Source organism: Colius striatus, chromosome 16 (genome assembly GCF_028858725.1).
Source record: "Colius striatus isolate bColStr4 chromosome 16, bColStr4.1.hap1, whole genome shotgun sequence".
NCBI classification, from domain to species: domain Eukaryota; kingdom Metazoa; phylum Chordata; class Aves; order Coliiformes; family Coliidae; genus Colius; species Colius striatus.
The window spans coordinates 10616471-10642004 of NC_084774.1; the positions used below are offsets into that span (position 1 = coordinate 10616471).

Genomic DNA, 25534 nt, shown 5'->3' on the forward strand with positions numbered 1-25534 from the left:
TGTGGCTGCTGAGGAGTCATTACTGGATACAGATACCATAACCTGCTTTGCTTTAAGGCATAATCCAGCTACCAGATGACTGGCATGAGGAAGATGTTTTGTCTGTGGGGTGCCTTCTTTTCTCTTATAAATTTCCTTGCATCTTAACCCAAGGTATCTGGTTGTAGCCAGCATTTGAGATTGGCTAAAAGTCTGCTGGGTGAGGCAAATCTGAGCTGCTAGGTTAATCTTCTGTATAGAGCCATGGCTGCCTGCAAAGATACAAATTGCTATTGCTTAAATTAAAGCTTCTGATTGCAAGTTTAGAGAAATCACCATTTCCTTATGCAGCTCAAATTCCTGGAGAGCAATCTGCAGCCTGTTCACAGGAGGACTGTTTTTCAGGTTTACTTTTCTCAAACCCACAAGGGTCCATGGAGGAATGGCTGAAAATGACCTAAAAGCTGAAGCAGTAATCAGCTTCCAAGCCCCTGACTTCTGCAAGAACCAGGAGTTAAATCTCTCCTGGTACCCAGTAACTCTCAGTCCTGTTCAAGGATCTGAATGTGGCTGCTTGGAACATCATCCTCTGCTCATAGAGACACTGCAGCTGATGTTGCTGGTGCTTGCTCACACTGGCCTTTGCTATGCATTAGCTAAACCAATTTCCCTTTTTAAGCACAAGAATTTCAGTGCAAAGATCGCTGCTTTTATCCCCAAGGCAGGTTTCCCAAACATGAGACTCAGTCTCAGGTAGAAACCATTCCTCTCCAAACAGTTATGAAGGAAGAGTCCTTGCAGAAGAGGAGGTGATTCAGCAAGATGAAATAACCAGTGTCATGAATGCAACCAGGGTTTCCCTGATAATTACCTAACTGGTTAATTAAGGGGCTATTTTTTAATTAAAATTAATTCTCATCTCTGTAAAATAGATGATGTTAAAAGGGGATGTACAGGAGTGTTTATCACTGCTGCCTTAAGATGCTCATTTCCCAATGTTATGACTTGTAATCAAGATTAATTTTCTCTGACTTCTCCAAAGGCAAGACTTTACACCAGTTTTGACATTTAAATTACCTGAGATTTGCAAGTCCAATACTGTCATAAATATTCATGGCCAAGAATTGAGTAGTTAGGCTTGAATTTTTAAAAAACTTATAATTCACTACTAAAAAGTGGCTTCAGATCAAGCCCAGAGAAATGAGGCACCTTATGTTTGGAGCTCAGAAAGCACCTGGCTTTGTTACCTCAGCCAATCACCATGTTGTGTTTCTGTTCAATGCTGCTGTTGAACCAAGTTTGACAGTGAAATCATCCTTTGAGCCTTTTCCTTACATCAGTTTGCAAAAAGCTCCTTTTATGTAGAAGTTAGTGGACAACACTGCCATTGTTTTAGCATATGTCATGCCCATTGCTGCATGGAATGAGGAGAGGTCAGGACAAACCCTAAGAGCAGCTCTCCAGGCAGCCAGTGGCTGCCAGCACCAACCACTGCCACGTGCCATAGTTGGCATCACTATGTCTGGTCTCTCCTCTCAGGCAGGCAGAGCATTTAGACTTTCACAGTTATACAAACAGAAGATGTTTGACTTGCCCTGCATGCAAATCCCTGTGCACACAAACCCCAGCTTGGCACAGGCAGGATGCCTCCTGAAAAGAAGTGCCCAGGGATTTGTGATAAAAGCACTTTTCTGGTGCCTCCTGGCTTTTATCCTGTGAGCTCATTTGAATGTACTGACTCTTTCCTGGCCCTGAGCTTGTGCCCAAGGTGACAAAGCGTCACCCTCAGCATATCACCCCCAACTATCTCAGTTAAACCCAGCAGGCTCTGGGCTAAGGAAGGATCCTCCTACCTTCTGGTGGTAATGTCGAGGTGGACTCTTATTGCTCTTCTCCAGTCACCCCATTCATTCCATGTCTTTGGCACCATGTCAGTGACAAAGGAGAAAGCTGCCTTGCTTCACATGGGGACTGGCAGCCTCCCAGGAGTGATGTGCCAAACTCCATTTGTCTTCCCTATGCAGAAGTTCAGCTGCTGGCAGAAACCCAGGGGAGAAGCAGAAGAGGTGAGCTGCTCCAGCCCTCACTGATGCAGATCTCTCTAATGACTAATTTCCACCTCAAAACACTTGCAAGAGACTCCACTTTTATCCAAGGTTTTGTGAGCCCATTGGTCAGTGTGGGCAGGGACAGGATCAGCCCCACCTGTGAAGGAGAGGGCTGGCTCTGCTCAGAGCCTCACAGCTGAAAGCTGACAGATCCTGCACATGTCAGTCTCAATAAAGGGCAAATTGGCTTTCTAATGAAACATTCTCCTGATTTCAGTGACTGATGACTTCAACTTTTTCCCAAGCTGATTCCTTTCAAATGCAATTAATTTTTCCAGTGTTTTTTCTCTCTTCAGCAATCAGGCAGGGTCAGAGAAGCGCCAGTATTACCACTCCCATCTCAAATCCATCTCTATTTGCAAAAGGCTACTAAACCTCCAAGACTCACAACGATCCCTCCAACCTTAAACCAAGGAATCTATTCTAAGCATAAGCAGCTACTTCTGAGACAAGCCCCAGTCAATGCTTTAAGCAGCACAAGATGGAGTATGACCTGGTAACAGGAAAGTTACATGCAGATTGATTTGCTCATACTCAAGTGGGGTGTCTCCTCTCACCTGAGCTCCAAGACCTGCTTGCTCAGGAACTCCACAAGGTCTCTTGTTTGCTCCCTTGTTTTACAGTCCAATTCCCTATTTTAATAAAAGATCTTTGCTCTGCTTACAAAATGATGCCTCACAATGGACAACAGATGCACTTCTAATATTAATTCACCTCTTCCAGTTGCAAAGAAACTGCTTGCAGTGAAGCCCCAAAGTGTTAGGAGGGTGATTCATTCATCTGTGATCTGAGCGTGGCCTCAGCAAATGAACTCTGTACATTTTGAAGATGTGAGAAGCAGCATAAAGGATCTGGGATACGAAGTTCAAGTCTATGTCTGCCAAAAATATTGCAAGGTGTCGTTATTTGGTGGGGTGATGTTCCCTGTGGCCAACGCCTAGGACTACATTGAATGCCGGGATAAGAAATCAAAGTCTTTTCCAGATTGACTTTCCATGAAGGATCATTTATGAGAAGGACAAGCATAAAAACTGGTGAAGATGAAGCTCTTCTTCAGCTCTGAATTGTTTTGAGAGACTTTGCTTGAACCACAGTGGTAAGAGATGACACATGAGAAACCTTGGATAACTTAATATACCAAACAACTCATTGCAATGTAGAAGAGATGCTCCTGTGTTACTCTGGTAGAAAACCCCCCATGTGACAACAGCCTGAAACTTCCAGATTTATCATTGAGTAAAAAAATGAGCCTTTGAAGTGACAAGTTCTTATAAAGAATCCCATTGAATGGAAGAGATTTCAGTAATTGCAGTATTTTCATTTCAGCCCTTTAAGTGCAGAGAATTCTCATTAGTGTTCAGTAGTCAGGTGCTGCAGTGAATTTGCATGGCCCAAGAACAGCACACATAGCACTGAAATGGTGCAAGTATGTTGAATTTATTCAGCATTTTATGGCCAAAGACATTAACTGACTCATTAAGCAAAACTGTTCATTCCCTTCTGGGTACAAGAAAGTTTTTATTATTCCTGTTTTTCGGGTAAATAAACAGAGGTAGAAAATAACTAGATCTGAGCTAAATCTCTTCTCCACAAGCATTTCCACAATGACTTTCTCTATTTTCTAGTAAGGTTTCTTCTTAAATGAAGCCCTAAATTGACCCTGGGAAGTCTGACTTCCCACACCTCAATCTAACTCCTGGGTAGTATTGCTTTGACTGAAGGCAATAAAAACATTCACAGGAGGGCTGAAATGCCTGGCTGGCAGACTGAGCACACAGCCATTATAAATTAATAAAGCAAACTTGAAAATTGAGGAATAAACTCATGCCTTTTCACCAATGCAGAGAGAATTTGGCCCACAGTGTTCATGGCTGAAGGAATTTGTGGTCCTTTGCAGATGTGACTCTTCTGTTTGATGTACGTTGCTCATGCTGAAGCCAAGCCATGGAAATTAAACCATCCATGCCCTTAATTATTCCACTGGCACTGAAAGTGTTGAAGGAGGAGGAGGGATATTGAAGCAGGGTGTGCAAGAATGAAAGTGAGGGCTTGTTTTACACACACCTCTGATCTCTCTCATGAAGCAATGGGTCATAACATCTTGGGCAAATGAGGTTCAGCAAGGGTGGCATAGTAGGTAAAGCAGGAAGAGTGGTAATACATTTTCCTCCTAACTGTCTCTTGTCTTTTAAGTGGTTTCCAGAATAGGTGTAAGGAAGGATGCAAATACTGCTTCCTTCATGTTTGATGCAGTTAAATGGAGCTGGTAAAGGTAAAGGTAAAGCTGGTGGGAATGGGAAGCACTGATGTGAGTCATTCCCTCCATTTAGCTTCCATTGAATTACCAGCTCAGGGAGGTATCACTTGATTTTGTTTAAGACAGAAATTAAATGTTCTCAAGACTCAACTCCCTGCTGGCCTCTTGTTTACTATCAACATGTGAGTGACAGAGAAGAGGGCAATTGCCAAAGCCAGATCTCAGCCAGCCCAGAGGATTTGCTGTGCATCACTTTATCACTGCTGCAAATGTTTTCCTTTGGGGATGTTTCAGATGTGCTGCTTCTCCTTGCTTCCACAGCCAAGGCACTACAGCTGGGCTGCCCAGATCCAGACATCTCCACATCAAGGCATGTTTCTCCTGCTGCTCTCCCTGACCTCACTGACCATCTGAATCTTACAGGGATTTGCTGCTGGTTACCTGGTTCTCTCCCATCAGATCCAGGTCTATTTGATATTCTCTTTTTGATTTGTTTGTACAGCAACTTTGCACTCCCAGCCCCATCACACTATGGTCTCCCTCTGAGGGTCCCCAGCCTGGTTTTGAAACTACCTCTCTTCCCCATCACTTACAACTCTTCCTCATTTGACTTTCTATTTCCTGCACTGCTTTACTTGGAAAAGCACAGCTGCAATGACAGGGTTAGTGCAACCTTGACCACTTCATCGGGCTCACAGCTTACATGAGGGAGCTGAGAAGTGTAGGTCACTCACTCACCCCAAACCCATGGGCAGGACATTCAGGTCTCTGCAGCTGCAGTTGCTACAAGGCTGTTGGCTGTACAAAAGCTCTTTCAGGGTAATTGTGAAGCTACTTTTTCTGATCTTCTCTCCTTTTGCATGAAGAAATGGCTTTTTGTATAACTATGTGCATGTGATACCAGGACCAGCTTTAATTCCAAAGGTAGAGTTCAAACCTAATTTGAATGCATCAAAATGTTTCACAGTTGAAGACCTGTCTGGGGCTTGTGGAAAAGGCACTCAAAAGTTGTGTTCTGCTGCACAGCTGTTGTAAAGCAGGGATCATATAGATGAAAAAAAGGGGTTTGTCTGATCTTTAATGACACAGTCAGTCTCACAACCTGAGAACCAAAATAAAGAGCCTGAACCAAACATCAAGGCACCAGCCAATTGAGGGCTATTTGGATTATTATATTTAAAGCCTGTTAGAGACCTTATTAAATACTCTTCCTCCAGGATCTGCCTGGTATATACCCAGCACACAGAAAGAGAAACATTTGATCTTTAGCAATGAAGATGCAAAGGTAAACTAAAGACACACAGAAAACAGATACTTTCAACAAAATGAATCAAGAGAGACCACCAAGGAGATTGTGTGAAACTTTTAGGGGATGTTTTATGTAGCTGGTAGCTTATTTATTATACACTAATTAAATTGCTTAAAAGAAGTGGAACCTTGCTCAGGGTTTGATGAAGCCAAGTCAGACATGCTTTGACTCATCACAGAGACTGTACAAAGACAATATAGCCAGAAAGATCTGTTAGGAGAATGTAAAGGCTTTGCACATTTAAGGACACATTACACACTGTCATAAGGTAAGGAAAAGTACAGGGACTGAGCAGGTGCAAGAATACAAGTCATAAAAACAACTGGAAAGTGTCTTTGTCCTGTAAGGACTTTCTAATAATTGAAGCAGTCCTAATTGCCATGATTAAGTGAAAGAGCAAATCTTGTGCTCCCTGAAGCCCATTATGCCTGTGATGTCACCTGGGAGTAGCTGCCATATGCCCCCTTGTTACAAAACCTGTGTCTTTTAGGACTCCCCCTACAGAATGGAGCCTTTAAAGCAAGTGGTAACATGCTGGCATCTTACTTCTGGAGGTCCTTGGTTCAACTCCAGCAACTCACATCAGACACTCAGGTGAGGGCTGATGCAAAAGGATGGGGAGCAACAAGCCTTGGAGGTCCAGGATTCTGCCCTTATTTAAGCACACAGGAGCTAGAGACAACTCATCTCCTTCTGAGAATGGAAAAGTTGATGAAAATTGGATTTTTGGAAGGAAAACAGAATCTACTTGAGGATTCATGTTATAATTCAATAAACAATATTGACCAAAATAAGAGGGAGGGAGGAATGTTGAACTATTTCAGTGCTTTCAAATAAACACTTGTTTTCTCTCTGGAAACATCAACACGTTTCATTTCAAAACATGAAATGGAAAAAAAATGTGCTGAACTTCTCTTTTATTTCAGAATTGTCCTAAGCTAAAAAAGAAAGAAGCAGCAGAAGATGGGTTATGAGCCAAAAATGAAGGAAAGTGATTCTCCTCAGCTCAAACTAGATGTCTCATTTGCAAACAAAATGCTGGAGGTCAACCCCAAATTAATTGCTTTGTTTCATCCCTGATAAATTTCTTCATTCATTCTCCTTGGTTTGTCACAAGCATGTTCTTTCCTTTGAAAATGAGATGCTTCAGCATGAAACCACAAACCCCATTGTTTTCCCAAGTGCAGGAGGAACATCTCCAGTGGAAAGAAGATGAAGGAGGAATAGTGGCTCCACAAGTGCTGGAAACAGGAATGTAGCTCTTGCTATGGGCAGATGCATCTTCACAGTCTTTGACTGCAGTGTTCTTGTGAGGAGCACTAAGGAATGAGTAAGAACTGTGAGGAAGATCAGCTTCTGCTGCTGCTGCAGCCTGAGGACACCACACCAGTGTCTGGGGAAAGGCAGGGCAGAGATTATCACTCTCCTCTGTGCCCAAAGGCTATCTTTGTATTCTGTAGCAATGCTCTGCTGGGCAATTCATTAGAATTAGGCAAAAACATCTCCAGAAGCACATCTGTGCAAGTGACAGCTGACTCCTTGGTAATGACAGCTTTAGAGGCAATTGACAGGCAATTGTTTAATAAGAACTGGCATTTTTTCATGAACATAATTATATTGATGAAGCACAAGGACATTCCAGCTTAGAGTCTCCAGCTTTTCAGCCAAGCCTATCTTCATGGTTGACAGTCCTAAGTACTGTACCCTAACTAACCAGCTCTGGACCAGTCATACTCATGGCAAGTAATGTTTGATGTCCCATCAAAGTCTAAGCAATGAACTCAGGCTGGCTGCCCCATAAACACAAATACAGTGCCCACTTCAGGCAGAAAACCCACCAACGTGCTATGGGTCATCCATAGCCTATGATCTTATTCTCAGCCTGCTTATCCAACATCTCTCCAGGCTCTTAACATCATACAGAAGGTCAAGATTTCTCCCAGAACATCAGTGAGGATCAGCATTTGGGTGCAGAGTTTGTGACAAGAAGACCACCTCGTTTTCAAATGGGAACTGTCAGCACCTTCAGAATATTTTGGCCACAAAAACAAAAGAGAATAAAAGTCTAGTATTGGAAGGAAGAAAGTTTATCAAGACTGAAACAAAGGAGGAGGAAACATTCTGTGTTGGTGAGGGGCCCTGAAGAGCCTGGACTGTATTAAGCCTCATAGTTTATACAGAATACAACTAAAGATCATTATGCTGACACATAATTTGTGTGCTACTCTAAGAGATCTCACATCATGTTACTTTAGCACTTCCTGGTGATTTATTAACATTTTACAGCTCATTACAAAACCTTCTCTACCTTCTAGTTTATTGTGGAGTTTCACCCCAGTTAGTGCACGTGAGAAGTGAGTGGGTGAGAGTGGGACACCTACACCCAAAGAGGCTCAAACCAGCTCTCAGGGCTGCTCTGTGCTAGAAGGGCAGTGTCTGTAGCTCTGAACACACTCATTCACTGCCCCTTTCCACTTAGTCTCTTCAGCTAACACAAAGTGTTTGCAAACTGGAATTAATGGCAAAAACATTCTGTACTGATTGCAGTCTCTGTCAATCAATGAGTGACAGAAGCACAAAGTACACCCAGTTTCTAAGTGAAGCAGGTATGCTGGATCATGCAATGAAGAGCAGAGAGACCTATTTAAGTGAGGACATCAGCAAGTTCATCAAGCCAGAGGTGATGATATCTCACCTTTAAGTCAGGAAACACCAACAGTTTTTCCAAGCTGATAACCCATCTTGCAGTGGACCTTGAGCACATTAAACAGTGTACCAGCCACAGGCAAGGAACCAGGCCACAGACCTCACTGTCTTGCACAGATTAATCTCTCCTCCCTTTAGGTGAAGGCAAGGCTCACAAGAGCCAGGGCACAGAGTCTCTGATTTGTATCACACAACACCAGCCCAGAAGGCTACTGAAGATGTGAGGATATTGGTCTTGTCTTGAAAAAAACCCTTTGATGGCCAAAACTCATCAAGGCTGGCCAGGAGAAATTAAGAGGATGTGTGAGACTCCAGGAGATCCTGGTGAATCCCCATTCTCTGGCTGTGCAAGGCCACACTGAGGTCTGGGCAGACTTAGGTTCTGCTCAGGGTAGAGCTCAGCACAGGCAGCAACCACTCAGTGGTTGAAGTCTGCAACCCAGGGACACGTAAGCAGCCCTCATTTCTCCTCTCCTTAGCTTCTTTTTCACCCTCCCATCACTTCCAATTTCTCATCCCTGGCCACACAAGCTCTGATTTGGGCCTGGAATAAAATATTTGGAGCTGCTGCAAATCACAGCTCCAGGGAAGGTCCTGGGGGTTGAAGGACAGAAATGGGAAGCCACTATGTACCCAGGGCAGCCTGGCCATGGACACCTCCCCATGACCTCTCTCTAATCTCTCCTAATGGCATCAACACCAATGACATAACACAATCACATATATAAGCCAGACATTGCTGTCATGTCTTGCATTCTCCCTCTTCATGCTTGTTGAGCAATTCTTGTGATTTTGATGGCTCTTTCTCTGCAGGGAGCATCACATGTCTTCATTTTCCAGGTATGGTCTGGGCTCACATTAGTCATTCCTGACACAGGCATTTTCCAGCTAACAGATTCAGCTTCTCCTACTGGGTCCAAAGTATTTGGATGTTGCCTTGCAAGATTTAATGAACTGCTTAAAGTTTGCTTTGCACTCAAGCTCCTTTACTCCCACGAGGAAGGATTGTTGGGGCAGCTCAGAAGAGATGGAATGAAAGTAGCTGTGAATTGCTGGTGTGGTTGAGATGCTGCCAGTCTCACTCCCAAGGTGAAAGATGCAGCTGGATACAAAACAGGATCCCAAATCAACGAATGTGAGTATGCCATTAACACCCAAAGGCTTGCACAGCCACTGGGAATTGCTGGGGCCAAGGGTTTATCCATCAGCTTTCATGCTTTGAAAAACCATTTCCTCCCTCTCTTTTTGGCCAGAGCACTGATTGCTGGTTGTTGCTTTAGACAGTGAAAGAGGGGGATGTTTTGGAAAGAAGAGAAAAACAGAAAAGGTACCTGGGAACACTTCCATTTCCCTCAAATCTCACTTCATTTGCTTTAAGGTTTTATTAAGGACACGATTGTTGACAATAAAATGATTTCTCTGTGCTGGGAGAGGTAAAGCAGATTGTTGCACACAGAGAGAAGGGAGCTGACTGCTCTCATAAATAAGTCAATGTGTTACTCCTGCTACACTGGAAGCAGAGTGACAGCTTTTCCAGATGCTGATGCTCTACTTCTCTGTGACCTCTGGTAAACTTAAGTTTGCTAAAAATACCTTACAAAAGTACACGTGCTTCAGGGCTACAGAAACACTTAGAACAGGGGAGATTTTAAATGATCAGATTCCAGCTTCCCACCTCCAAACCCAGCTCTGCTGAGTATTGCACCTCTGCTCCCATTTCATGTGCCCAGTCCTCCATCGATCACCTCCACCATGGCTGATGTGCCCAGGGAGCAGAGAAGGCTGATGGAATCTGAGGCTGCTGAGCCTCCCAAGGCTGGTGTGGATGTGTGCCTGCTGTTTTGGGAGTAAATCATGGCTCTGAGGGGCTTTCACCATCTTATGGTGCAAATGATTTCAGATTATGCTTCTAACAAGGCTGAGTGCACACTCAGTCTTGCTTCCACCCTCTTCTGCCTTGACACGCCAAAGAAGCAGGCACGTGGCAGCCTAAATACATCTAACAAAGATGAAAGGCAACAGGAGATAGGAGCCCATTACATTCTAAAGCAGAGCTTTGGCTTCAGGATGAAAGTTCCCTTGGTCCTCAAAATGCAGCTCATGTGCAGTCAGCAAGTACCTCTCTGAGACCCAACAGGGAAATGAATCAGATCTCATTGAGACCCAGGCTATTTCTCCTTTTTATTTGGGATTTCATGTCTGAGATTCATAAGGAAAGAGAAAGCATGAGTATGACAAGGTGATCAATGCTTATCTTTACCCACACAGACAGCAAGTTATCAATCAACCACCCTGTCCCTATGTCCTTATTTAAAATGCAAACTAACAGGAATAAAACAATAACATTTTAATTAGATGGAAATAGAAAAGCTACAGGAGAATGCTATTGTTGCAGCAGTCTGAGGTTCCCGAGCCACATGTAATTGCTTTGATAGATAACACACTAAAGAGACTCAAACAGCACAGCTTCCACAACACTTTTTGTACCACTCAGTCTCTTCTCACTTACAGTGATAGAAACCAGGGACAGATAGGATAGGAAATGATTTTCCCTCCAGTGCAGCAAGGATAGCCTTCAGGAGAGCAGATCCAACCCTTCCTGCCACATTACCTGTCTTGCATTAAAACAGGATGGAAATAAGCCCCACAGCTCCAAACCAGAGGATACCCACTAAGCACTAAATAAGGGGGACAGCACATAAAACATGATGCACATCTGGGTGTATTGGAACGTGACCTGACGTTGAGACACGGGGATGAAAAGAGAGGCAGTGGCCAGTGTCCCTGGCATGGGGATGGAGGGGAAGAGAGAAAGCAGCAGTGGGCACCCACTGCATGTATGAAGCAGGGAAAAGAAGTAAAAAAAAGAAAGGAAAACTTGGAGGTGAAGTGACCCATGAAACTTTTCACAGATACCAAGGTGTGCTGTAACTACACAAGGCAGTGAAAGGCTGCCTTGGTCAGCTCTGATGAAAACTTGCACTCTGGTGTGGTCCTGAGATCATTCCCTTTGTAGCTGGTTCCCTCATTGTCCCTGCAACTACAGGCTCAAGTTTTGGAGAGGCCCAGAGCACACGTTGTGTGGAGGCTCTCGAGACGAAGCCTGTTGCCAACACAAAATGTGTCAGCCTGAATCATCCACACACTGGTTTCAAAGTACAAAACTGTTCCCTGAACCTTGCTAAAAAGCACAAATGTTCTGCTCTGAAAAAGGAAATTCACTGAGCCCTTCTTGAGCCAAAAATAGGAGAAAATGTTATGTAATTCATTTACTTTGAATAATAAGCATTTCAAAGTTATCTAAACAGTACTAATAACAGGGAAATCTCTGTTTATTTAATCAGTCTGGTTTTGCTACGAGATTGATGCTGGTGCTCCAGGCAAGCTTGTCTCATTCACCTTCAAACAAACACACAACTTTACCCAACAGCTGGGAGAGGCTGGCAGGGCAGCAGCCTTGCTTCCTATCTACCCTACTGCCTTAACCATGTGCTCCTAAAAAACCATCCCATGTTTGCTGAGTGCTGCATTGTGAGCAGGAGGAGAAGCTGGAAGCATTTTGTGAGTAACTCTTGGAACAAGCTGGTTTCTTAGAGGTGACCAATGCACATTTCATCACTGGTTTGCTCCATTTCCAGCCCAATCAGCATGGCTGGAGCCAGCTTTCTGACTAGAATTAGAAATGCAAAAGCCATGCTTGTTTTCAGCTGAATTTCTTGTCTCTCTGGATAGTAACTGTGCTTTCCTCAGCAGTGCTTGCAATTCATTATTGTGACTGGACACAAAAGCCCTGTTTTCTGTGAGGTCGCTTATCTCCAGCAAAGCTTCAATGGAATAGCAAATGGAAGTACAATAACTGTCCAAACCACCACTGTCTCAGTCTGGAAAGTCATTTTTCAGGGCTTCTTCCTTGATATTTGCTGGTAACAGTTTTCATCAGGTGAATTCCCAGAAAGCACTGGTGGATTTGATCTCCATCAGCCTCTTGGGACACCAAGCACAGCCCTTCACTACAAGAGGACTTTGATTGGCATCCCCATTCCTGGGGGGCTCTCAGGAATCTCCCTGGTGATTCACCATGAGACAATGATCTATGCCAAAGGATATGTTGGTGTAACATACATGCACAATAAAAGCAGCCTTGGCAACCTGGTAGGGACTCAATGCTGGAAGCATTGGGCTCACTCACCTCCAAGGAACAAAACCAGCTTTATCCTACCACCACCATTGCCAGTGTCTGTTTATAAGTAAATGCAGTCAGGCAGAAATAGCCATTCTCCACCTGAATCATTTTGCTGTTGCTGAGACACTGACCTGAGAAGCCCCTGACATGGGCCACATCTTGGCACTGCTCCTAAGGGGATGCTGAGGCTGAAGAGGAGTAGCCAGCCACTCAAAGCAAGGGCTCCATGCAGCACAAACAGATTTTGCCAACATGCCTGTGTGTGATTTGCAGGGCAGAAATAGAGGAAATTAAGGTTTTCCTCTAGTGTGAGGCACTGGGGTATGGTTCAGCCTCCTGGAGAGCAAAGCAGCCCCTTGCTGAAAAGGAATTAATGCCCAGAAGATTTTCAGCTGTGCTTCAATTTTGTATCCACAGTACCCCCAGGCCACAAGTCAAAATAACCTCTGCAGCTGGATCAATATGCATGGCCTGAAAAACAAGCTGCTCTCTGCTGTCATGAGAGTGGCTCAGGAAAGACATTAGTGCAAATGTACATGGAAAATCATGGAATCATAGAATGAGGGGGTTGGAAGCAACCTCCAGAGCTCATCCAGTCCAACCCCCTGCTAAAAGAGATTCCTCTTGATCAGGGGGCACAGGGACGTGTCCAGGTGGGTTTGGAAACCTCCCGAGAAGGAGCCTCCACACCCTCCCTGGGCAGCCTGGGCCAGGACTCCCTCATCCTTAAAGCAGTATTTCCTTATGTTGAAGTGGAACATTTTGTGTTCCAGCTTAGAAAGTCAGGGACTGACCCCTTTCCACACACAGCCCCAGCAAAAGTTCCTTGTCACAGCCACCTTGGTCCAGCCTTGCAGAACTGGGAAACAGGCAAAGTCATGCACATCACCCAAAACAGCTCCTGAAAAATCACTTGCAATTGTTTCTTTTGTTTTCTCCTGAATTTGAAGGCACAGCTCTGAATCACAGCACCAAGGGAGAGCAGTCCCTGTCTGTTAAAAGAGCTGCACTCAGCTGGGAGGCAGCGGCACCAGCTTCTGGGCAAAGCTACAGCTGCAGTTGGAGAGTTGGAGTCAATAGTTGCTTCAATAGAAAACCAGTTTTGTTTTGCAGGCACAAAGGCCTCTCCTAGCACCACCCAGCAGGAGGTATATAAAACTGTCATTTCTTGTCCTGTTTCTGCCCTTTCCTCTTTGCTTCTACTCTTTTATAGGCTGACACTGGGTTTTTTCTTGCTTCAGGGTTGGTTTCTCTGTTTTAATTGAAACTGAGTAAATTATGTTTTTCCCTAAATACTTCATGAGTTTTCCTCTATTTCACAGGGAAGAGAACAGCAACGTTCAGACCAGAAAACAAACATAATTTGAACTTGTTTTGTGCAAGAGCAAAGAGACACAATCTCAGCAGGAGAGGGGCAGCTCCTGAGAGCCCTTAAAAGCAAGTTTGTTTCCTGGGCAATATTTAAGGGATGAAATTCAGCACAGCACTACATGATAGGAGAAAAACCTCTACAGCATGCCCTGCAATTTTCCCTCTCCCAAACATACTGGTTTCAAGGTAATGAAGACACAAGCCAGCTTTATTTCTGGCAGTAACACCACTATATATGTGATAGTCTTCCCTGAAACATCTCCACTGATAAAAATCATTCATGGAAGTGGAAGACTTTCTGCATTGTCTCCCTGTGATACACTTGTTCCCTGCAGATCACATCTCTAACCCTTTTTAGAGGAACTCTGGCTAGGTAGGGAGTGACAGGGCTGGGAGATTTCATTTGCTGAAGAAACAGAGCTGGCAAGCAGTAATGCACCTGGCATCTCATTCTCAAAATAAATAGCTCCTGCCATGCTTCATCTTTCTTCTCTTTTCCTACAGGACCCCTAGCATTAACATCACTAGTGAACTAGATGCTTGTTCTTCATTATAAAGGAGCAGACATACCTCAGCAACTTGACCCTAAAGCCCTTTCAATAGGTTGAAACACTCCTTCTTCCTTCCAGCACCTTCTTTAGCCCTCAGCCTTCCTCTCATGCAGTGCAGAGCCACCCTAGAGAGGCTAAGGGACTTAAAAAGCACGATGCTAAGGGATTGGACCAAGCTGAAACCTCAGCCAAACAGGGGAAGAACCAATAGGAACTGATGGGATTAGGGAGGGTGCAGGCAGGTAGAGTGAGTGCTGAGCTTGGACAGCTGAGTGCTGGGAGCTGCAGCTTCTTTGTGTTTTATCATTATTACCACTCTCTGCCCTGGCCCTTTGAAAAAGTCCCCTTTCTTTGGATAAGGATGGTTTTGTTTTCCCTGGAAGCACTGCCCTGAGACATACTGTCAGTGAGACCCTTGTACTCTGGCTTGGTGACAAACCAAGAGAAAATACATCCACAGTGGAGCTCTTGCTGGAACTACTCTGAGCTTTTTGCTCAGCTGAGTGTTTTTCCCAAGCTGAGTGTTTAGCAGTAAGACAGAAGGTCTGGCAGGTTTCTCTCATCTTCTTTTGACTCTCAGAAAAAAAGCTACTGTAGCTGCTGGGGCTCTTTCTTCAGATGAACCCTCTTTCTCACTAGGTACTAAAGAACAAATTCTCTTTGCTTGGTTCCAGGATGCTCTTGCAAAACAAAGCAGAGTTTCAGGCCATGCTGCCATTGCATTGACCTGCACCCAGTTAAAGCTGGGCTGCTTATTCCCTTCCAATACCCCAACGTTGCCCTGGAGAAATACCTGCCCTGAAGAGGTCTTATCACTGCAGGACTGCCTCTCAGAGAAGGGTGGGGAGAGGTTTCCTGTCCCCTTTGCAACAAGAGGCAATGTCTTAGTGAGCAACAAGTGTGTGAGTGACAGAGCCAGCATCAGCAGGATGCCACAGGGAACAAGTGGCATCACTCTGGTGATTAGTTGGACTTGTGATGAGTTGGCACAGAGAATGACAGAACATTTGAGGTTGGAAAAGACCCTTAAGATTGTCGAGCCCAACTGTTAACCTAAAACTACAAAATGCAACATTAATCCATGTCCCTAAGCACCGTGTCCACATGTCTTTTAAATACCTCCATGCATCATCCTTTAACGTTCCTGCAATACCAAGTGTGTGGGGGCCAGGGACTCAGGGTCCCAAATACACACAAGCCAAAGCACAGGGCTGTGTAGTTGCAACAGCCAAGGAGCAGGTTAAGCCCTCAGTTTTGTGTCTTTCCTTTACTCATCTCATAACTGCACCTTGACAGCAACCTGCAGAGCAGATGCCAAAACAAGTCTCAACACAAGTCGCAGAGCCAACGTTCTGCAAAAGGCCCCTTTGCATTATTCAGTGTGGTAGAGCACAAAGCAGCTTCTCTGTGGAGCTGGAGAGCAAGTGTGATCCATGGTGAAAAGCAAAACAAAAGTGATTCCTGTCCTGGCAATGAAGGGGTTTGGCCACAATTCACACTGTGATGTTGGTCATGTTTCTTCTCCATGAAAAGTGAACTTTGGGAAGGGCCTTCAGTTCTCTAGAGGGTGAGAGGGACAGAGAAAGACCCAGACAGAAGATCAGACACAAACCTATTCATAAAGTCCATAATGAGGTGCTGAGCCCACAGCATTACACCCAACAAATTCATCACATGAACATACAAAGGAATCAAACAGCTCCTGGTAACTGCAGGGCATGAGAACATGTTCAGTGTCATCTTCAACTTGGTGAGTCCTGACATCTTGTTTAAAAGGGAAGTGGGCTATATAATGAAAAGAAAGAAACCTACCACAGAGAGCCTGTTGTCTGATCAGTTGAAATCACCTTTTGAGGTTCTTGCCTACCTGGATGTCAGCATTTCCCAGAGGTTTTTCTGCCTCTAGCCCTTTCCTCTGGCTGTGGAGCCACAAGCAGGCTTTCAGACACTGGTTATTTGCAAAATGGCAGTCATCTTGATTCAAATATTCTTAACACTTGCCTGTAAAGCACCAAGCACAAATCAGCACCATATAAACAGCAGTAACAGGAAAGCCAGGCTGTTAATCTTCAAAATATGCCTCTCAGTGGGGATTTCACTTGACTGCTATTTGCATTAAATATGATCCTGAGTGCTGGATATGGAGTTATAAATAAATTAAAGGCCGTATTTAAGTCAAACACTGTCCCACTGCTGACTGCAGAGCTGTTCACAGTGGATTGTACAGTCAGTTATCTGTCTGACACGCTGGAGGAAAGGATAACATCCAAGTACATCATTGAGGAGCTGAGGAAGTCAGTTTAGGGGGTAATTAACTCCCTTAGTGGGGCTGGTAGTGTCAGCTCAAACTCTGGCAGTGCTTGGGTGTATTGTGGGCACTTTGGCTTGGGCAGAAGAGAGCACATGTTTGCTGGAGCTGGTGTTCAGCAAACTACCTGCAGTGCACTGGTCTTTTCATCTGCTACATAAACATCGTATGCATAGCAACAGAGTCAGCCTTGCTGAAGGAAAAAAGAGCAAAGTTTGTGCTGAGCTGCACTGAGGTGAATTCATTTGGGCAAATAACTGAAGAAAGCTGCTCCTGGCCTCAGAGTGTCTGAAGTGATGGGCTCAACTGCATAAAAGCCAGAGCTGAAGCTTTTGATGGTGACAATTAAGTCAAGTGACTCCTATGGCACAAGGTCTTTGGGGAAGAGGTTTGGGATTGAGCTCGAGAGGTTTGGGGCAGTGAACCTACTACTTTATTGCTGCTTTTCCACAATGTCTTTCTCTGCCACAGCTCCTCTCTGCCTCTCAGAGCCCCAGGTATTACAGGATTTGTTTCCCTGTATGGCTTGGTCTCTGTGCTAGACCAGGACTGCTGGGCTGCTGCTTTTTGACCAAATTCCTGCATATTTTTTTTGCCCTTTCACGGGATTTTCCATCCTGTGCTGCCTGGGAAGACCTGTGAGCTGCCAAAACGTTTGTGGAGACCAAGCCCAAGGTAGGGTTTGTCCCCTGACTTATTGGCTGCAGCCTATTAAGTGTTTGGGGCATACACATCACCACTGTACCTTCAGGGCAAATATCTATTTATCAGTCTGAACCTGTATTTCCCCTTCCTCCTACAGTGCTTTATCACATTTCACAGGCTTGGAGTTAAGGAACAAGTAAGTATGACAGTATCATAAACCCATGAGTGACAGTGATAAAAAAATGAATGTGGGCTTTGGGGAGGGAAACTCAATCCTGTGAGTTTCTCTTTTGAATGAAAGGAGCATATTAAAATGTATAAATTGTCCCTGTGTGGATAAAATGTAAGGTCTTTGCAGGAGGAATCAATAGAGTGATGCAAGCAATGAGCTAAACTTTCCCAGTGCCTGTGTGAGTTGCATTCTTATAAGATGGCTTTGAAAAAAATCACAGAATATGAGGGAAAAGCAGTTTAATTTGGTATTGAACATGCTCTAACAGTTCATGGACTTATTAAAGGGGTTCTTTGAAGGAACAGGGTGATATGACAGTCCTACCAAGTACTGAGACCACATTGATTCAGCTCAGCACTCCAGACTTGCCTTGCTCTTGATTACGTTACAATTAATGGGATGTAGCACTGCAGTGACTATAATAACCAGGGAATATAATAACAGCTTCATCTGCTTGATGCAAGGGAAAGGAGAGAGGCCAGCACTGAGACTGTTGGGGTTTGTATGTAATAATATCTGCTTTAGGGCTAGACAGCCACAACACTCAAGACTTTCCCACCGTATCAGTCCTGGACCCCAGCATGCTCCCCATCCTCTCCAGATACCTTTGCTCACCCTTTATCCTGTGCCCCTCAACGAGAGGTAATTTCACAGTAGGGAAAGTGAGTTGGTGACACAGTGAAAGCCCAAAGGCCACTCTGTCTCCTGTCCAGGCACCCACGTGTCCTGCAGTGGGATGCTGCCCGTCACACGCGCCTCAGGCGGGACACAGAAGCGTTTCCAAACGTCAGGAAGCAAAAGTGCCATCTGTGAGTCTCAAGCAGATGCTGCACAGAGACGACAGTAAAAGCCTTTAAGGGAGAGGAGGGGGGAAATAGGGAGAAAACAATTAAATAGCTGTTTTGAGTGATCTGGAAGAAGATTAAAGGCAGCTGCAGGTTTTGTGGGTATTTTTTTCCTCTGGGAAGAGGATCCACTAGATTACCTTTGTCTCTTCTGCCTTTACAAGCTGCTGGGAAGAGGAAAACCTGAGATAAATTGCTGGGAACCCTCATTCTTTTATTATCCCTCCAGCTGACATCTCAGGAAGGGGGAGGGAAAAAAGAAATCAAATGAATTAAAATCAATTGGGGTGAAAAAAAAAAGAGAAGAAATTATGTAAGAACTGGCAAAACACAGCAGGCCAAGTGGTTATGTAAAGCAATGAACACAAAAGCTTATTTAATTTAGATCTAGTTGCAAGACAGACCATGGTGTAAACAGGCTGGGATTAGGCAGGCTGGGCTGTCATGCAGATGCTGAATTAAAGCCCTGGCTTCCCTATATAGTCCAAGGCAGCTTTTTAGGGATGCTCATGCCACCACAGATGAGAATCCTCACTGGGGTGTCTCTGTGGGGACAGAGACAGACACATTTAAACACCAACATCTTCTTGTCTGCCCAAGGGACTGGCAGCACCGTGACCTGATGGGAAACCTTCCATGGGACATGGTCCTGCCACGAAGATGCCTGTTTATTGTGCTACCAGAGGGGTTAAAGTCACCCAGGCATGAGCTGCTCTGGTGGGCAGAGAGCCTGTGTGTGGCCAAACTAGTTTTATCAGGCAGGCCTGAAGGGTGGGATTATCCCTGCATGGAGCTGCAGTGAGTGATTTAAGGCAGTACTGTTATAAAAAGCTGTAGTAGGAATTTGGCTGTGATCTAAGGAAAAAACCCTAACTTCAGCTCCTCTAGTCAACATCAGTCTAAATGCAGGATTCCTGAACTGAAGCCATTGACTAATCCTGGCTTTGATTTGCCAGCAAACCTGGAGAGAATTGAGCCATTTGTGTTTATAGGTGGTTATTTTTGTGTCCTATGGAGAGATACCTGTCATTTTTATTCACATGGCCGTGTGCTGTCACAGCAGAAAGCTCATGACACCACCCTGCCAAGGTGCTCCTCACCAGAGGAAAGTGTAAGGCACTTTTTGCAACACCATGCATGGAACTGGTAACTCTGTGGGCCTCTCAGACAAATGGGAATTGAACAGATGTCCTTGGAAAAGCGTGCAGGAACATCAGTGAAGCATCTGGGGCAGGCAGCAGGAGATCTTGCTAAGGGCAAGGGGTACTCCCGGTGACCAAGACATGGGCCACAGCATGGTAATGGATGCAAAGAGGCCAGGCTGCATCTTGCATCCCCCAGCTCCTGGTCCTCCATTCCCATCCTCTTCAGACTTTGGCACATTCTTTCAAAGGCAAGAAGAAACATAGGAAGAAATAAAGCAGAGGATCTTCTTGGGGAAGAGGTTGTTTTGTGTATGGAGTTACTTACTCTACAAATCATCTCAACTATGAGCAGACTTCATAAAACATAATAAACAAGGGATCTGGAGGGAGAGGCGAGCTGCAGGGCCATCGGGGTGGGCTGATGCAGAGCAGAACTGCAGCAAACCAGCTCTGCATCCCAACCTGTGGGGAGGTCCAGAGAAGTTCCCAGCCCAAGAAGCTGCCTTATCAAATGAGCAACTTGGAGCTGATGGAGCTGTGACAGTTTATGGAGGCACAGGGCCTGCTGCTATGTGTTTTAATAAATGGGCTCACACCAGCTGTCCATGAAAATAAAACATTAGCATGTGTCAGACACCACGTACCCAGGCACTTGCTGTAACTTGGGGGGCATTTTGCAGCACAGACTGTTCCATGCCAGGGGGAAAAACACATTCCTTACTCTCCCAGGAACTATGGGGTGCTGGAGAGCTACCCACATCCAGGCTCCTCTCACACATGTGCCTGATCCAGGCTCAGTTATCCCAGGATGTTAGGTTGAGGGGTTGCACCAGAATTGCTTTCAACTTCCCCCCTTTGCCCAGGACCTCTCCAGAAAAGAGGTATGAAGGAAAAAAAACAAGCAGCAATAAAAGAAAATTGGTCTGCACAGCCACTTGGTCACTAAAATTCAGACCTTCTTGAAAAACAGGGCCAAGAGTGTACGATGCTGATGGCATGCAGGGCTGCACGTGGTGGGATGGGAGGCAGTGGGCTCCTGTTTCAGGAGAGATAGCCCCAGATCTAACAGCAAGGCTGTGAAGCAGCCAAAGCCACAAGTATTGACCCACAAGAAGTCAGAGGAAACATCTCGTTCTGCCTCAGAGCTCTCCTATCTGTTGCTGCTGCACAGTGAATGGCTTTTAAAACCTCCTCCAGCTGAAGTGGCACGAAAACATGAATTTACTTCTACAGGGATGGCTTTAAGAGGTGTTTAATTTGTGTTGGAAAAAATCCTAAAATTGGCTGCAGTGTGTTTTAGAGGAAGTCTGCCAGTTAAAGTGTTAACTAGACCTAAATAATGTGCCTATAATGGACTTACCCCCACTACCGGAGCCTACGCTGATGCCAATATTCAAACCAGACATTCCTGGCTGCCAGAAGTAACAGGCAAACCTGGCAATGAAGAATATGTAATAAACCAGATGCACAGGCTGATTTAAGGAGCTGCAAGGAGAGTGAGAAATGAAGCTGAGAAGCAGTACTGCTGTAAAGAATGAAGGATCAGAGGGCAGACAGAGCTTACGACTCAACAGCTCGAGGTGGGATGTGCAGCGTCCGGTTGTGCTGACGGTGGTGACACATGGTGACACCCCACACAACACCTCCCTTATTGCTCCTCCTGCTTAGGAGTATGTGCTGAGATGAGCAATCTGTAATTACTAGAAGAATACCAGTAATTACTTCTTACAGTTGTTATGGAGCTCAAGTGGTGCAAAAGTTAAGTAATACGAGGAAGAATCCAAGATGCCAGATATCGTGTGGACACACAGTCTGGTTTCACTCAGAAATGTCCATTAGAACTTAAATATGCCAAACAAATAGTGAGAGACATATGCAAAAAAAAAGCCAGAAGTTAAACTAATACACTCAAATATTCATCCTGGGAAGCCTGTTCCAGTTCAGGGAGGAGCACTCTCCTGAAATGATCCCAGCAGAACCATGGCTTACGCTGGGCTCCGAGTCTATAAATGGTTACAATTGCTCTGTTCTGGGACTGGCTTTCAATCAGTCAACAAATAAAACCTCTTGGAGAACTAATGGCTTCCAAACAACAAAAAACCATCCAATCCCGATTTGCTTTAGACAGTTTGCCAAACAGGAAGAGGAGTGAAATATGTTGAGTGATTTATTACAAGTGATTTGCCAGCTTGAACAAGTGCATCACTGCTCTGCTCAATTTAAAGACAGCAAATGAATGCAAAGAGATGCAAAGACCTGCTCTAAAGCAGCTTGAATCCACTGCAAAAAGACCAGGGCTCCAGATTGCCAACTGGCAGGACCTCTGCACATCACTCCCCACATCACCACTGCTCTTTCTTTCACAGGTTTTCCATTATTTGTCTGTTTTTCCCCCCTGCCCAGCTCAGGAGGTGAGGCTGTCTGCTCTCATGCTGTGCAGCCCTTTCCATTAATGCACTTCAAACCTGTCTCATTGCTGCTTTGCTGCTTCACTCTGGAGCTTTCCCCAGCTCAGGGACCTGCATCACATCGTGTGCTGCTTTCCCCTGCTCAGAGGAATGGAGCAAAGCCATTAAACAACCTTCCTATCTTAACAAATCTACTTTTGTGGCCAAATCCCCTGAGAACAAACAGTATGGAAGGGTTTGGATATTTTTTCCCCTGCAACAGCTGCCTCTTTCTTTTTACTCTGGAAATAATTCACAAGTGGAAAAAAAAAAGGACCCAAACAAGCAAACAACACAAGGAAAAGCCCACAGGTGAACTTCACATCCATCTACTTCTGACTTGGCTACCAGGATAAGGTATAGCCTGAATAACAGCAAGACTGTAAAATACTTTGTGAATTGTTTAAACTGTAATCTCCAAAGACATGGCTAGGAAATAATCCTCTGGGTTTAGCCCTATCATGGTAACAATGAGCACCAATTTAATCCTAAAAGGAAGAAATAATGCATTTCAGCCACATTGTTCTCAAATCAGATGGCTCATGGTGCCTCAGAGAGTACAGCATTTGGGTTAAGTCCACTGGGCTGCCACAGACAAACCCTACAAAGCACCTACAGGAGAAATACGGTCCCAACCACCTCAAAATGCAAGTTAGGCATCAGAGCAAAATGCAGAGGGAATCCAGGGCTTCTGTGGGGAATGGATTTGTGTTCACTGGTGCAGTACAGGGGGAAACTTGAGGAGAATTCCCTAAACATCTCCAGGCTCTGGGCTTAAATCTAACTGCATGTACCCTCACCAGCTTTTAATGGGAGAATTGGTTCTGACTTGTTTTCTCCCTTTAACTGTGAGAAAACCTCAAAGGCTTCAGTACAGAGACAGCTTTAAATTCTAATTGGTTGCTGATGAAACCCAGCTGAAATTCATGTTCAAAATATGAGATTGAAAAGCCATCACATGTGAGCTTGGCAGCAAAGGGATCATGGAAATTGGTGTCTTGCTCTTTCCCTCTTTCTCCTACCATGTCTCTTACATTTTTCAAACCTAATGCTTCAGTAAACAAATGCCTCAGCCCCTCAGAGCACAAGTGTTGATGCTGAAGCCCTTTCCACACACGGGTGTGTTAGTTTAAGCAGTGTGTGGAGACCAGCAAAGCCTTTCTGAAGTCAGATCTGCTAGTTAAACCAGCTATGGATTACCCCAAAACAGCACAAATACAAAAACTACTTTCAAGATGCAGTTCCTTATCAGATGCTTATGCTGCACCTTGTTCCCAAAACTTTCTGCAATCAGGATCTGTCGCCGCTCAGAGGAAACGGGCCCTGGAGCAACCCGTGGAGCTGGGAAGGGGGAGAGATGGTTTTACTTTGCTCGATCTTACTGGCTGCTTTCCAGCAGCAGGAAAGGAGGTGCAGAAGATGCACAACACACAGGAGATTTGTACGGGTTTTTTTTCTGGCGATGAACAGCCACTTTTGGGGCGGACCCGAGCATCCCCGGGCCGAGCCGGCGGCAAGGCGGGGTCAGCGCCTGCTGGTGCGGGACAGCGGAGAAGAGTTCCCGGGGAGCTGCACCGGCCCGGGGCAGGGTTAACCGCGGTGCACGACTTACCCCGGTCCAGCGCTGCAGGGCAGGAGGAGGTGCAGGATAGTGCACAACAAGCAGAGCCGAGACGCTTCCCCCCACCCCCGCCAGTACCCCGGGTCTGTCCGCTCCGTCAGAGCTGCCTGGGACACACCATGGCCAAGCCAGTCCCCCCCCGCCAGCCTCCTCCTCCTGCCCAGCCCCCCTGCCAGCCTCCCCTTCCTGCCCAGCCCGGCTCCGCAAAGTTTGACCATCCGAGCCCGAGGAAGGGGGATGCTGCCCGGCTCCTGCTGCTCGGGGAGTCCCGGCCGCCGGGATTCTCACCTGGATGACCGTCTTCAGCGTGGAGGCGTCCACGATGGTGGTGCAGATGAGAGAGTCGGGATTCTGGTCCTTGCCGTAGATCTCCCCCATGGTGAAGATCATGGGGATGGCCAGGAGGAACGAGGCGATCCAGATGCAGCTGATGAACTTCTTGGTGCGGCTGCGGGACATGATGCTCTTGGCTTTAAAGGGGTGGCAGATGGCCATGTAGCGCTCCACGCTGAGGCTGGCGATGTTGAGCGCCGTGGCGTAGGTGCAGGCGTCCCGGAGGAAGTAGTAGCCCTTGCAGACAGCCCCCCCAAAAGCCCAGGGGTGATGGACCCAGATGAAGTTGTAGAGCTCGATGGGCATGCAGAGGAGGAAGATGAGGAGGTCGGAGAAGGCGAGGCTGGCCAGGTGATAGTGCACGGTGCTCTGCAGGTTCTGCAGAGACTTCTTGCGCACCAGCGTGTACGCCGTGATGGAGTTGCCCACGGTGCCCACCAAGAAAAGAGCCAGGTAGATGACGGTCACCATCACTTTGGAGTAGATGTCGGTGTTGACGTCCAAGTCCTCCTCGTCGGGCCCTTTGGGGAGCAAGTCGGAGCGGTTGGAGCCGTTGGCATAGCCGCCGGGGTGCAGGTGGAAGGGGCCGCCCGGCACGGCCGGGGCCGTGGCGTTCAGGTGCATCCCCGGAGCCGGGTCAGCGCCTCCGGGGCCGCAGCACCGACCGCCGCCGCTCCTGGACCCGCCGCCGCGCCCCGACGTGCCGCTGCCCCCGGCCTGCAAACTTGGCTGGTTTTAATGCGGCGGGGAGGAGGCGCCTGCCGCTGCCGTGCGTGTGCGTGTGCGAGACACACACCCCCCGCACACACCCCCCCCGCCCGCAGCAGCCTCGCCTGCCCACAGCTCCGGCTCTCTCCTCCCCGCACCTCTCCGGCGCTCAGATGTGCCCCGGCAGCGCAGGAGCCTCCCCGCACACGCACACACACGCACCCGCACCCGCAGCAGCGCCGGGAGACGCCGCGCAGCCCCCGCTCCCCCCGCGCCCACGGGGGACGGTCCCTCGGCTCGCTCCCCTCCCCGCTTCCCGCCGCCGAGGTGAGTTTTGCAGGCGCAGCTCAGGCCCCCAGCTGGGGCCCGGGGAGGGGAAGGAGGGAACACATCGGGGACTGGGCTGGAGAGCCCCTCCGCATTGGGACCCCTTCCTCTTCTCCCAAAGTCGGGCGCACAGCCACGGCTCTAAGCGGAGGGCGGGCAGGGGGTCGGAGCACAGCCACCCCTCCACCACTCACTCTCCTGGGGAGAGTAGAGGCAGCAGGGATGCTTCATCACAGCTTGGACATCCATATGTCCTGCCAGTCCCCAAATAGCCACCCACCTGCTGCTGCTGCTAGGAGAAATGCATTTAAAAGGAGGAGGAAAAAACCAGAGGCACCCTCAGCACCATGGCACAGCAGTGACAGCAGTGAGCTGCTTTACTTTGATCCCCATCAGTGACTTTTCCCTTATCCCATATCCTCAGCTTTGGGGATGCAGGATCCTCTCTGGGCTGCTCTG

General features: G+C 46.5%; 1 protein-coding gene across 1 annotated transcript in view; it reads right to left on the reverse strand.

Annotated features, from left to right (window-relative positions):
* Window positions 1-24745, reverse strand: part of NTSR1 (neurotensin receptor 1) — a 57835-nt gene extending 33090 nt beyond the window's left edge. Inside the window, exon 1 of the mRNA XM_062009388.1 lies at window positions 23996-24745. Within this exon, the coding sequence (XP_061865372.1) occupies window positions 23996-24664 (669 nt within the window). The 5' untranslated portion in view covers window positions 24665-24745. The remainder of the gene's footprint in view (window positions 1-23995) is intronic.
* Window positions 24746-25534: the final 789 nt, after the last annotated feature.